General features: G+C 39.9%; 1 protein-coding gene across 8 annotated transcripts; it reads right to left on the bottom strand.

Moving 5' to 3' along the window:
* Nucleotides 1-1,312: 1,312 nt before the first annotated feature.
* Nucleotides 1,313-13,831, bottom strand: LOC133877589 (pentatricopeptide repeat-containing protein At4g19440, chloroplastic-like). Of its 8 annotated transcripts, XR_009901769.1 has the most exons (6): nucleotides 10,974-13,831; nucleotides 3,914-4,017; nucleotides 3,762-3,834; nucleotides 2,868-2,972; nucleotides 2,506-2,599; nucleotides 1,313-2,188 (listed from the first exon to the last, which is right to left on the bottom strand). XR_009901769.1 is itself a non-coding variant. In XM_062315974.1 (4 exons), exons 1-4 carry the CDS (start codon nucleotides 13,389-13,391, stop codon nucleotides 2,135-2,137), a joined length of 2,649 nt encoding a protein of 882 aa, XP_062171958.1. In that variant the 5' UTR covers nucleotides 13,392-13,831; the 3' UTR covers nucleotides 1,313-2,134. The 8 variants fall into 8 exon arrangements, 3 of the variants coding, with proteins under 3 accessions (XP_062171958.1, XP_062171981.1, XP_062171949.1); XR_009901770.1 differs by lacking the exon at nucleotides 2,868-2,972; XR_009901773.1 differs by lacking the exons at nucleotides 2,868-2,972; nucleotides 3,914-4,017 and having other exon boundaries at nucleotides 10,852-13,831.
* Nucleotides 13,832-14,434: the final 603 nt, after the last annotated feature.

The following is a 14,434-nucleotide window of genomic DNA, read 5'->3' on the forward strand; positions in this document are numbered from 1 at the left end:
ATTTATTTAAATTTTGATATTAAATTTGACAGACCTGAATTTATTTCAAGATGCCCAAGATCCTTTTGAAGATTACAATTTATGATTATCTTTAGAAGAGTATCTGTTTTAGGACCATTTTGCAAAATTACAATTTGCAGGACAAATTTAGCAACTTTCGAATTTTTTTGTAAGAAAAAAAAAACTGAGAAATTTAAAATTTTGAAATAAGAATTTATGATTTCGAATCTGTTCTGTTTACTTTTGTAATCTTTTTTAAGTCATTTCCTTCTTCTGAGAAGGCATTAGTCAAAAATCTCAGAAATTCTCTTGCAAATTCCCCTTCGCTATAATCATGATTGTTTTGGAACATGCATTCTCCGGTTGAGTTTTAAATCAAAGCAAAATTTATTAAGGTTTATGTATTCAAGTAAGTTTCTCATTAGTTTGCTTGTACTATTATTCTGTGTATTAGCATTCTATATTCATCACTCTAAATTCTTGGTTATTCATATGTGTGTCTAATTTAATAATCAAGTGAGTTTCTGCTTTCTCGAGCGAGTTTTTTCTTTCATGAACCGAATTCAAGTTAAGTTTATTCGAGTGGGCATTGAGTGGGTTGTCGAAGAAACTCGTTCATTTATAGCCCTAACAACAACCATATTATGCTTTATAGGATAACTTTAGCTTATGAAGGAATCATATCACTTGCATTCCGAAGGCGACCACGAAGAAGATCCAACCGTGCTTGGGATTGTTGTTAACTCAACGATCCGCACCATGTGGTGCCAAACTTCTACTCGATTATAAAAAATGCCCTCAATTTGCAGGCGTTGCACGATTATAAAACTAACCGTAATTTATAAAATAGGAATAGAAATAGAAATCAAAATTTAAAATTTCTTTTAACCCGGGACTCATAATGACTCAAAAGTATTAAACCTCGCTTACAACAAAAACCATACATTACACATTGACACAACTAAATCTCTTTTTCCATGACTACATCAGATTGATTTTTTTTTTTTTTTTTTTGCCTCAAATTTATGTTCAACATGATCAGGACATATACTTTTTAAAACTTCTGGAACTATATCGAATACTGATGGTAAATCAGAATAAAGGTAACACAGAACATTTTTAAATTTTCAAAAAATAAAAATTGAAATGATCGATAGTTCAGGGATGAGTTGGAATTCGACACATAATTCACACACCAAAATCACAATTCAACCAAAAAAATAAAAAAACTAAAAACAAAAATATTATGCGTGAATTGCATTCCAATCATACAAGAGGGGGAGGGGGAAGAAAGCAACCTGAACAAAGTGGCAGATAGAATGTACTTCATATATATAAACCAAAAGAACAAAAATTTCTACTCTGAAAACAAAATGCATGATCTAGGTAGACCAAGACTGCTACTAACTTGATTTGAGATCAGCTCCTTCCAGAGGCAGCTATACATTTTTCTACCTAGAATTGAATTCAATGGAAGCCTAAGAAGCCAGCCAGACAATTCTAAATTCACTAGAGCAATTAACGTGACTTACTGCTGTCCAACAGGCAATGTGATAGAACGTTAGTGTTGAAGCATATCATACAGCAAATTCAAAAGTAATCCGACTGTACTGGATAAAGAAAAATCCACAGCAGTCATATGATACCATGCATACTGTCATCGGCTGATTTGACTGGAATCGTTGGAGGCTCCACTGCGGAAAGACTCATCAAGATGGATTTATGCGAAGTCATTGATGGTCCTTGTCCTTGTCCTTATCTCCTTTTCCTCTTCAGCCTTCTCAACATCTCCTTGGTCGTCATGCTAACATCTTCATCTGCCTTTGCAACTGTAGTAAATGCACTTGAAATCAATGAAGCTCCGGCTCCTAATAATAGATCCTGCAGCGGTTGCCTTCTATTCAACCGTAGCAAATTAAGGCAAATTTTGACTTCTTAGATACCTGGAACCTGCTCATTCATCTCTCACCTATTCATTGATTATAGCAATCCCAATGCACTCAGTCCCATTTGGCGATCGAATCGAAGCAACTGTGGCAGTGGCATTTGATGTCAAGTGACACTGTTCATCAAAGACTTTTGCCTTGTTAATGGCATCCTTTCCCAAGATGAAACCCTCAGGCAAGCATGATGCTCACACGTCTTCAGCCTTCTTAACAGCAGAAGCAGTAGCAGCTTGCCTTCTCTCCTTTAAAGAAGAATATATAGAAGTTCAAAAAAGAAGGAATTTCCTTTTGGAAGCCTTTTTGCTTCTTAACTTGATTTTTGGATTTAGCAGATGGGAAAGAATAAAAAGAGAAGTTGCTTCATTTACATGCACATATATGCAGAATCAATATAATAACTTTCTACACCCCCGCCCCCCCCCCCCCCCCCCCCCCCCCCCCCCCCCCCCCAAAAAAAGAAAAAAACGAAAAGAAAAGAAAAGAAGAGAAAAAGAAAAAGACTCTTCTGAAGTGCTCGAGACAAAAAATAGACTTACAGGAACAGGGCATGCACATTTACCTGTCTTGCAATATTTGTAACTCCATATAGCTATTTTCTTTAAGGCAAGGTTGGAACAGCACTAGGCCACTAATGTCGTGGTTCAACATAAATTCTGTCAAATTCATGTTTGCATGTATCACCCAAAGTATATTCACAGAAAGCAAGGAATATTTACAGATAGCAAAACCATTTTGTATTCTTGAAAACATGGATGAATACAAGTGCATATGCATTTAAGTTGCTGGAATTTAAACAAAAAAATGTGTGTGAGTGCACATGCGCACACATTTGTATCATATATGTATAAATACAGAGTTGAAAGTTTTACATATTTTTACCCGTCAAATATTTGAAATATAGAATTTAACGTCAAATATTACCTATATATGGCAATTTCCTTGTATGAACAAAAGATGCATGTAATTTTGCTTATTTGGAAGGGTACGGTCTCCAACATTTGGAGAATATCTCGAATATTCATAAATCTGAAGAAAGAGTGGCACTAGAGTGAATAGTCGTCCTCAATGACACCAAAAAATCTATATACAAAGATATAGTTTTATAAAGCAATAGGATTAACTAGGATTGGTAGGATACCTTCAGGGGACAGCTGGTAATTCTCAACAAGTGTAATGGAGAAAGAAAGATAAGCTATTGTAGCTAGGTGAGTTGAAAAATAAGAACAGAGATATATATTTTTTTTTCTTTCAAAAAGATGTTATCCTACACACATAAGTGTTAAGGAAGGCATGCATGGATGAGACATCCGAGCTTGCCTTCAGGTGTGGCCAATGCCTTCACGTGAGACCTTGAGGCTTAATCCTTGTAGAACAAGAAGTGTCTCTACTGCATTGCCCTAGCCAATTGTCTTAATCAGACTGGGTAATGCAGGATTGAGACTAAATTCTACATAAGGACTTACACTTAAACTGGCCGATATTGTACTCTTCCGAGAGTTTGTAGAATTTAAATATTATTTCTATCTCAGAGTTTTTTGGTTTCTAATAATAAGAATTCTTAATGCTCATATATATATATATAAGTAATAAAATTTTATTAAAAAATGTGTAAGGCGCCCCTAAGTACACAAAAAATATATACAGGAACAGCCGAAGCAACCCACAAAAAGAAAAAAACCCAACAAACCCTCAAAAACCAAAAGCCCTCGAACCCGAACCCTCTGCTCATATATTTTGTATAGCCTTATCCTTATGAAAATCTCTGTATAATTCTAAGATTAACAGTTCAATCGCCACTATCCTAAATGAACATACCGACAAGAGCATTGCTGCATCTCCTCGTGAATCCTTGAAGGTAACATAGGCAAGTTGGGTCCTATCAGTTTCCCTGCCAAAAGCACAACCAAACTTTTTGAGAATGACTTTACCTAAAACCCCAGATGTACATATTATTCATACCTACTGACCTTTTCATTTCAAAATATTGAATATCACTAGAAAATGAAAATAATTCTCTGTTGTCACTCTCAGAAGCAGGTAGTGAAATGTTGCTAACCTTTACTGTTCTTATCTGTATGGAGCAAAAACAGAAACAAATCTGGTTACTTTTCCCCCAAGGGACTACAGCATCAACAACAAACTTTTTACCAATTTACACCGACTCAAGTTGAATGCCAGACACATTTAAGAATTGGGTTTAGGTAAAAAACTACTTTCAGCCCAAGTTCTTAACAGATAACCAAACAAGTTTCAGTCACTGAAAACTGACAAACAGGCAGTTAAGTGATTGAAGAAAGCCAATCTTTCACTTTGAACAAATTCCTGAGTCTCATTCACAACTGTAGAGACCTCATGTCAATATGTAGTCATTCATTACTACAGTTATTACTATGTTGACGCTGGTGCTACTGCTAGTACAAATACTATTCTTGATGTTCCTAAAATTTCCAAAGCACATATTTTGCCTTCCATAATCTAAAAAGAAAAGAAAATTCTTCACTACTAATATCCAGATCATGAATATAAGAACTCTATTGTTAATAGCAGCAGCCAGTGCTATGCCTAAAATTGTTTTCCCACATCTGGAACATTGATTATCCAGTTTGGGGTCAAAGCTGAATGGGAAACTGTTCCAATCCTCTGATCAGTGCGATCTGCTGGGACATGCACAGAAAATGCCACATAAGGTGCAGGGAAGAGTATACAAGGGAGCCAAATGCACTAAAGACTACTACAATCTAAAAAAAGAATAAGATCTACCAAATTCACTGAGTCAAATTTGGGAACATATACAATAACCCAATCCAAAAGAGATCTCAGAAAAGAGGATTTTTGAGAAAGCACATTGGACTCGTTTTTCTCAAAGAGGCGCTGATTCATTTCTATCTAAATGCTTCACATTAAGAGAGCATGAATAACTTTTCAGATTGCCTCTTTGTAGTGTCCCTACCCTTGAAATTTCCAGCAATGAAATAGCTTGAGGATGTTACTAGACATCACCCAAGAAACCCCGAAAATGTTAAGAGCCAAGTGTCAGAGATCAGTAGTATACTCACAATGGATGAGAGGATGATTAATAGTTTCCTCATTATTTTTGCATAGACATCACCAGTTAGCTAGAGAGAAACCTTGTCTTCTAAGGTTATCCAATGTGACGATTTTACCTTTTGTTGTTGTCCATAAGAAGAAAGCAATGCAAGGAGCCTTAACCTTTCAAATACTTTCCCAAGGGAATGAACTATGCTCACCTGATTGTAACATTTTATAATAACTCTTCACTGCAAAAACGTAGCTACTAGCTGGTGTCCATAACATACTATCCACTTCTCCCAAATGAGTTTTTGAGGAGTTTAATAGATTAAGAAAGGAGTCAAGAGATTCCAGTTCCCAATCATGGGCTGCCCTAATGAAGCTTGGATTCCAATGGATAGGAGAACTGGAGAGGTCCAACTAGTTTGACAATGCCTCTTTGTTATGGGCTATGGAATAGAATTCTGAAAATGAGAACTTAAGAGCCCGTTTTTCACACCACACATCATGCTAGAAGCGAATGCGGGAACCATCCCTAACCTTGTAGGATACAAAATTGGAAAAAGATCCCCAACCGTTTCTAATATTCCTACAAAGACTCACCCGCAAGGTCCTCGTACTTCCTCTTAACACAAACCCCTCTCTAGATCCCATGCTACATATCAATCACCTAACTCGATAACGAATATTCTTCTTGCCCGAATCTCCAAAGTCATTTACGAGGAGAGCTTTGTTGAATAGTATAAGATTTTTTACACCCAACCCCCCTCTAGGGATTGGGAAGCAAATAGTCTACCAATTCACCAGGTGCATTTTGGGTTTCCCACCTAGACCATCCCAACAAAAATCTCTTTGAAGGCACTCCAATCTCCTAGCTATGCCTGCTGATAAAGGGAAGAGGGATAAGAAGTATGTAGGTGATAAGCACGGCTAATAGCAATTAGGGTTTCCGGCATCCTAGCTATCAATTAGGGTTTCCAGCAATTAGGGTTCCACCTAAGGCATGCGGCTAGAGGCAGTTGGCACCAAGCTTGCTTTCCAAATCTTGCTTAGCCTCTAACAGCTACTTCCATTCTCATCTTAGTTTAATATGGCAAGACAATTAGTTTTATTCCCTTTCCTTGTTATCTTACTTCCTTCCTTTGTTATCTTATTTCCCTTCCTATAAATGTAACCCTAGCCTATGAGCTGCGGCATCAAAGAATTATCAATAAACAAGTTCCTTTTGAATTCCCAATTTCGGGTTCTTATCATTTTGGTATCAGAGCACCTCTGATCTAGTGTATGGTCCATACACGCAAACAGAAACAGCAACGGATGGAGCCGGATCATCTCACTCGTTTCATGGAGCGATCGAAGCAGCACATGAAGGAGGTCACGGAAGTTCTAGCCACCCTCAACCAGAAGTACAATAGGCTATTCGTCAGCGTGCAACGGATGGAAGCGGAATCCACCGAAGGCTGTGCTAATGGCGGCGTTCCCCCGCCTCCTCCACCCCACCATGAGCCAGATTTCAACTCCGGTACAGGGAATCATCACTAGTGGCGACATGACAATTCCATTCACACTCGGGCATTGCGCCTCAATTTCCCTCGCTTCGATAGCGGTGATTCGTCAGGGTGGCCATACCGGGCAGAGCAATTCTTCGAGTACCACCAAACCCCAGTAGTGCAGCATATTCACATTGCTTCCTTTCATTTGGAAAGGGATGCTCTCCAATGGTACCGATGGGCAATGGCGGCCAACCCCACGACCGCATGGCCGGAATTCTCCAAGGCTCTCTTAACTCGTTTCGGGCCAACGGAGTATGATGACTCGGCGGAAGCTCTGGCCAAATTACAACAAGGCGGCAGTATCCGGGAATGCCAAACCGAGTTTGAGAAGCTAGCCACACAAGTCTCGAGCTTGAGCGAACCATTCCTAATCAGCTGCTTCATCAGGGGACTGAAGGAAGAGATCTGTCTAAACGTCAAGATGTTTAGACCCACTTCGCTCACTGCAGCCATCGGCCTCGCTCGGTTACACGAGGAAAAACAGACCCGCAAGCCATAGCCCAAAAACTCCACCAAACTCACCACCAACCCTGTGGTTCCAGCTGCGAAGAAAATTCCGCCGGTCAAGAGGTTGAACCCTGCGAAAGCTGCAAAGAGACGACACAAGAACCTGTGCTATAATTGTGACGAGCGTTAGGAAGCCAGACACAAGTTCAAATAAAGGGTGTTGTTCCTCATCGAAGGTGATGATGCAGCGGCGGATGAGGCGGACGACGTTTTTGAAGATGCAATACCAGCAGAGGTATTGGAGATATCGATTGCTGCCCTGGCGGGAGAAACCACCTCACAAACCATGCGGGTCACAATGTACATCAAGCGGCAGCCACTCACGGCACTAGTCTACTTCGGAAGCACACACAACTTCCTTCATCCTCAGGTGGTGTGGCGCCTCCTCTGTCAGGTTGATATTGATGGGTATTGGAGGTCCGGATTGCAGATGGGGGCAAACTAAGAAGCACTGGGTACTATCCAGGGGTGTCGGTCAAATTACATAACCTCTCCTTCTCGGTTGATTTCTACATCTTGCCACTCGAAGGTTGCGATATGGTGTTGGGTGCTTAATGGCTTCGCACGTTGGGACCCATTCTATGGGATTTCTCGGAACTGAGCATGGTGTTCACAGTGAAGAAACAGAGGTACAAAGTCATGGGCAACCAACTCAAACCTATCCACGAAGTGGGAATCCGTTCCATGGAGCAAGTCTGGAAAAAGGAGAACCCGATAAGCAGCCTACTAATCCAACCAAGATGGATCTCGGACATTGAGCTCTTGGTGATCACTGCCTCGGACCAATTGGCCGCACCCCAGCTGCACCAGCTACTGGACCGATTCAACCACCTTTTTGATGAGCCAACGACGCTGCCCCTGCAGCGTTCACATGACCATCAAATCCCATTACTGCCAAATTGTGCTCCTACCAACGTGCGCCCTTACCGGTATGCCCACATTCAGAAGCATGAGATTGAACGGACAGTCAAGGCACTACTCGAGACTGGGTTAATCCAACCTAACCACAGTCCCTATTCTTCCCCGGTCCTACTAGTGCGCAAGAAGGATGGCACTTGGTGCATGTGCGTTGATTACCGAGCTCTCAACTAGATCACAGTCAATGATAAGTTTCCCATTCCGGTGATCGATGAGCTTCTGGATGTATTACATGGTGCATGTTACTTCTCTAAATTCGACCTACGTTTCGGCTACCATCAGATCCGAAACATGGATTTTATCAAAGCGGCGTAGGATTAGGAGGTGGATGTCTTCACCACATTTTTCAATTTCTTGTATTCGGTGAAGACAAGTTGTGTTGGACCCCTTCCAAGAGAGGGTTTTTGAAGTAAGATCATTCTATAATGGCTTTATTCCCCATGAGAGTCACATGGGGAAATAAGGTTTCCTTGAGAGTTGCATTCTTTGTTTGGTCGGCCGCTTTAGGGAAGATCCTCACTTTGGATAACTTAAGGAAACGATATCTTATATTGGTAGATTGGTGTTGTATGAGCAAGAAGAATGGAGAATCCGTAGATCACCTCCTACTCCTCGGCGAGACAGCTTATATCTTATGGAGTTCTATCTTCGGCCTTTATGGGTTAAAATAGGTCATACTTAGACAGGTGGTAGATCTCTTTTCTGTTGAAGAGGGCAATGTGGCTCTTCTCAAAGAGTAGCAGCGTGGAAGATGATCTCGTCTTGCTTAATATGGTGTATTTGGAGAGAAAGAAATCATTGTAGTTTTGAGGATTGTGAGAGAATTGTGGTGGAACTAAAGACCTTTTTCTTCAAAACCTCATAACACTGGGCAGCCACCTCTGAGTGCCTTCATATTACTAGCTGTAATCATTTTCTTGATCTTTTTTTTTTTTTTTTCCCTCTTTCTTTTTAGGTGTTTCTCTGTATACTTATTGCGTATTTGAGTTGTACACTTTCGCTTTTTAATAAAATTTGATTACTTATCAAAAAAATAAAAAATAAAGTTCCTCCTATTATGAGGAATGAGCGTCTAAGGTATAAGAGAATATAATCCATGCGGGTGTTGCAAACCTCATAGAGAAGCTTCATCCAGATTTCTTATGGGTTGGGCTAGGTGAAGAGTTCAAAATTCAACCGGTAAGTTGGTTCAAGCTTTGTTCTCCAATCTCTGAGGGAGGATTGATGGTTCGGAACTTGCTGAGGTTCAATCGTGGTCTTTTAAGAAAATGACTTTGGTGTTGTGTGCATATGAGAGAGGCTTGATAGAGAGTTATGATGAATTCTAAATTTGGCAAATTGTGGGGTCGGTGGTGTTCTAACGAGCCTCTTGGGTTTTATGGGGAGGGGTTACGGAAGAATATCAGAAAGAGTTGGGGGATGTTTTTTAGTCATACCAGATTAGAGGTGGGAGATGACTCAAAGATTAGACCATTGCATGACCTGTGGTGTGGGGATAAGGCCCTTACGGAAGCTTTTTCGGAGTTATATAGTATTGCTTGCATGAAGGATGCTTCCATAGTGGTTCATTTGGAGCTTTCTAGTGGCTCCCATTAGTGGAACATAAGCTTTTATTAGAGCGGCTCATGATTGTGAGGTAAATGTCTTTGCTTCGTTTTTCAATTTGTTGTACTCCCTTAGAGTGAGATTGGGAGGTAAAGACAAGCTTTGATAGGCCCCTTTCAAAAGAGGGTTGTTTGATGTTAGATCATTCTACAATGTCCTTGTTCATAATGATGCCACTCCCTCCTCCCCTCGGAAGAGTATGTGGTAGATTAAGGTTTTTTTGAAAGTGGCCTTTCTTTGCCTAGTAGGCCACCCTAGGGAAGATCCTTACCATAGATAACCTTAGGAAGCGGCATGTCATTGTGGTCAATTGGTGTTGTATGTGCAAAAGGAACGGAGAGTCTGTAGATCATCTTCTTCTCCATTGTGAGGTTACTTGTGTCTTATGGAATGCTACTTTCAGTTGTCTTGGGTTATGCCTAGACGAGTACTAGACTTGTTTACTTGTTAGAGGGGGACTTTTGGTAGCACTCAGAATGCAGCTGTGTCAAAGATGGTACTTTCATGCCTTTTGTAGTGTCTTTGGAGGAAAAAAAAAAATGATAAAAGTTTCAAGGACTACAAGAGGATGGTAGTGGAGCAGAAGTATTTTTCCTTCAATACTCTTTACCTTTGGACAGCTGCGTTTGTCTCTCCTAATTTGGTTAGTTTTCAAGATTTTCTTGTTCTTTTTTCTCCTTCTAGCTGGGTGTTTCTTATGCTTTCTATATATTTGGGTTATTGCTTTTTAATGATATTTCAATTACTTATAATAAAAAAAACCTCTAATTCCAATGAAAACAAATGCACAACTAGAACTATCAATATTAGGATTATCTCATATTTCATCTTGTTTGCATTCAATTGCTACTCGTTAGCATAAAAGTATAGTAACCAATAACATGTCATACTATAAAGCAATATGATCATGTCCATTTATCAGACTTTCAACACCACCAACAGTAAATCATGTGTTTTTCAATCAAGTACAAAAAGCAACTAGTCAAGAAAAAAGGGGGAAAATAATAAATAAATAAAGGTGAAGAATCAATCACTTTGTATCAGCTTGTTTGTGTGTTTATAATAATCTCTTTCACACAAATGATAACCTAGCAGAATATGGACTGTCAAATGAAATATTTTGTTTTTGACAAGTGATTGTCAAATGAAATATAATCAGTTGTTTAGATAAGTTGAAAGAAAGATTGGGAAAACAAAATTATCTTTGGCAGAAACTTACCAAAAAGAGTCGAAAGAAAGATTTGTCACAATATACAGACAAGAATATGTCAAGTACAAATTAAGAACCAAACCTCTTGAAATTTCCTGATCAGTCTTTATTGGCAATTGTTGAGGGCTGATGCCAGTCATGAATGAATGTAGTATATGTAATTTCATCTAAAGAGACTCCTCTATCGGACATTTGATTACATACCTCAAATCCTTCATCTATCTTCCTCCCTTTGCAAACCCCATTTGTCAAGGCATTATAAGTGACAGCATCAGGGAGAATTCCACTTTCTGCCATCTCATGTAGAAGCTTATTTGCTTTTTTCATATTTCCCAATTTACAATGCCCATCAATCATGACAGTGTAGGTAATTTTATTAGGGCATATATTATATGAAGACATTTCCAACAAGATACTTTGGACATTATCCATCTGGCCTAGCTTACAATAACCGCCAATTAGTGCGGTATAACAAATGACATTCGGCAACAAACCCTCCTTTCTCATTTCAACGAGAAGGTCTTTTGCATCCTCAACATGACCAATATTGCACATTCCATGTATTAGAGAAGTATATGTGTTACAAGTAGGTGGAATACCTTTGCTTTTCATGTCATCACGAAGTCTAAAGGCTGCCATCATATTCCCAATTCTACAGTACGCTCTAATTAGTGTATTATAAATAACAGAATTTAGCTCCAATTTCTGAATAAGAACCTCATTGAATAGTTTTTCACCCTCATCAATTCTGTTAGCTTTACAATATCCATCTATTATCACCCCATATGTATAAACGTTAGAAACCATACCATTTCTCTTGCATTCGTCCCAAAACTTAACAGCATCATCCACTTTACCCATATTACACCACCCATGTATTAGCAAATTGTAAGTAAAGGCGTCTGGTTGAATTCCTTGTTTAGCCATCTCTTCCCTTAACTTAAAAGCCTCCTCCACTTTTCCCTCTTTGCAACACCCCAAAATGAGTGTGTTGTATGTGATCCTATCCAGTACCAAACCCCTCTCTAGCATCTCCTTAAGTAGCCTAACAGCCCCTTCCATGTTACCTACTTCACAAAGTCCATGAATTAGAGCATTTGACGTTACTGTATTGGCTGGAAAACCTTTCTTCAATAGCCTAAACCAAAGTTCAACTGCCTCTGAATGCTTTCCATTCTTACAAAGTCCAACAACCAATGTGGTCAGCAACCCATCATTGGGTCTAGTGTTTCTTGACAGCATCTTCTTGGTGAATAGGAGTGCAGAATCAAACTTAGACCTCATACATAACCCGTGAATGACCGAAGTATAAGCCACATGGCTTATAGGTAACCCTCTCAATATCATCTCCTCTAAAACATGCTCAGCATGTTCCATATCATTACTTTTGCAAAGACCCAGTATAAGAGAATTAAGAGTAACTGTATTAGGAGTTATCCCCTTTGATATCATATCATCCCTTATCTTCAGTGCTTGACTAACATTTCCTGCTTTACAATACCCATCAATTAATGTGTTATATACAACCTCATTAGGTACAATCCCCCTATCCAACATTTCCTTCAAAATGTAATTTGCTCCATCAAATTTCTCGAGCCTAATAAAACCATTAATTAGTACGCAGTATGTTATAACACTTGGGTTTACATTGTTCCTTACCATCCTCTCTCTAAACTGCAATGCCTCATCTAATCTCCTGTTCTTGCATAGCCCATGAATAATATTATTGTAAGTAACAACATTTGGAGCAATACCCAACTCCTCCATTTTCATGAACAACCCAATTGCATCTTCAACCTTCTTTCCCTTACAAAATGCATTAATTGCAGTACTAAACAAGTAAACATCCGGAGAAAGCCCTCGGCACATCACTTCAAACACTTCATAACTCTTCTGAAGTTCGTTTGCGTTCACCAAAGAACTCAACAAAAAATTGCAAGTCCTCAAAGACGGAAACATACACTTATTCGCCAATAACCGAAACACATCAATACCAAAACCAAAACCCAGATTCTTAAACTGGGTACAACAAACATGTACCAACAAATCCAGTGCCTGAACCCCAAGAAGCCGCTCGGATGCAGAATTCAAATCTGCTATCGCATTGGCAATCTCAATATGCCGGTTCTTAGGTTCGGCATATAAAACAGGCATTTTCCCATCAAGCAAACGGATCAAAAGCAATCTTGCAGGAGAAACCAGGTTCGATACAATAAGCAAATGAATCAAAAGGCAATATGACCTCACAGTAAACCGAAACTTAAAAGCTTCAGACGCAAAATAAAAGAAATTCAAAGCGGTTTTGGGGTTCACATTGGATTTAACAGAGAAGAATATCAGATCAAAATCGGAAGGAGACAAATGGGGCATGAGTGCTTTACACTTGGAAGAATCTAGAGATGGGTTTGAGAGAATAGAAGATACCCAGTTGGGCAAACTCTGGTTGGAAGGTTGTCGATGGCTATGGTGCTGTAATGGCGGCGGCGGCGGCGTAGGCTGAGGCTGAGGCTGAGGAGGTTGGTCCTGGTGGTGGTGGCCAGGGGAGGTCACGCAGGTTAAGGGGCGCGTGACGGGGTAGAAGATAGGTGAGGGTTTGGTGATAGGGAGCCTCCTCAAATCCATTGAATACTGAAAACTATTAAAGATGATCGAAGTATTATGAGTTTTAATCCAAGAGAAAGTATCATATGGATAATTCTTATGAATAAGCACATTGATACGTAAAATGTAATACCCCAAATAGTTGGATTATCGCTAAAAAATTATCTTGAACCACAAAGACAGCACAAGGGGGCGGTAACGATCTTCTTGTGGCCAGAGATGGCCGAGCGACACCAATACTCGCTCTTGGCCTAACCATGGTTGGGTTCAGTACAGTAGTCTTTAATCACGCTAAAAGCTACAAATTTGTTCCTCTACAGCACGGGTTACAAGGAGGTTAGAGAGAGAGGAGGAGGAAAGAAATGAAGAGAGCGACTAGCCGTGCGCTCAATGGAGAAATAAGACCAGATGGAAGAATAGGGAGCGAAGGGGTTCTGTCGACTGGGGAATCTTTTAAGAGACGATAATACGCCCCCAATGTATACACAGTAGTACACTTGCCTCAATTTAATAAATAAAGGACAAATATTTCTTTTAACTCTATCTATAAAAAGGATTCGGCTTCTTAAAGTACAACATAGATACTATAATTTGATGAAGGGTTAGGATTGATCCTAGCCCTTCAATAAAACAAACGTTGCCATTTTGAAGCATATAAAAAATGACGCTGCAAAATCTCGTTTGACGCCGTTATATTCATTTGTAACACTTCCTTCTCTAAGTCTATATCCGGCAACTAGACCCCGAATCCCGACCGCTAGTGAGCTCTCTCGACAGAGACGGCGACAAAGAAAGAGTGATCCGGCGACAAAGACGAAGAGATCCGGCCACGAGAAAGGGAGATCCGGCCGAAAAACCCACAAATTGGTCCGGCCGGAAACCAACGCACTGGTCCAGCCGAAATCCCACGCACGGGGTGCGTGGGTTTCCGGACAGAGAGAGATCCAACTCTCTGTCACCGAATCGGAAGCTCTATGGCGGGATCCTGCTCTCTATCTCCGGATTGGGAGCTCTGTGGCTGGATCCGGCTCTTTCTCGCCAGATTGGGAGATCTATGGCCGGAT

This window comes from Alnus glutinosa, chromosome 1 (assembly GCF_958979055.1).
Source record: "Alnus glutinosa chromosome 1, dhAlnGlut1.1, whole genome shotgun sequence".
In the NCBI taxonomy this organism is placed as follows: domain Eukaryota; kingdom Viridiplantae; phylum Streptophyta; class Magnoliopsida; order Fagales; family Betulaceae; genus Alnus; species Alnus glutinosa.

Excerpts from the sequence above, each read along its gene's own strand:
- LOC133877589 (XM_062315965.1), bottom strand. The coding sequence starts at position 13,391 with ATGGATTTGAGGAGGCTCCCTATCACCAAACCCTCACCTATCTTCTAC. Across the intron at positions 4,018-10,973 it reads AGATAGATGAAGGATTTGAG|ATAAGAACAGTAAAGGTTAG; the intron begins GTATGTAATCAA and ends TGCTCCATACAG. Across the intron at positions 3,835-3,913 it reads CAATATTTTGAAATGAAAAG|GGAAACTGATAGGACCCAAC; the intron begins GTCAGTAGGTAT and ends TGCTTTTGGCAG.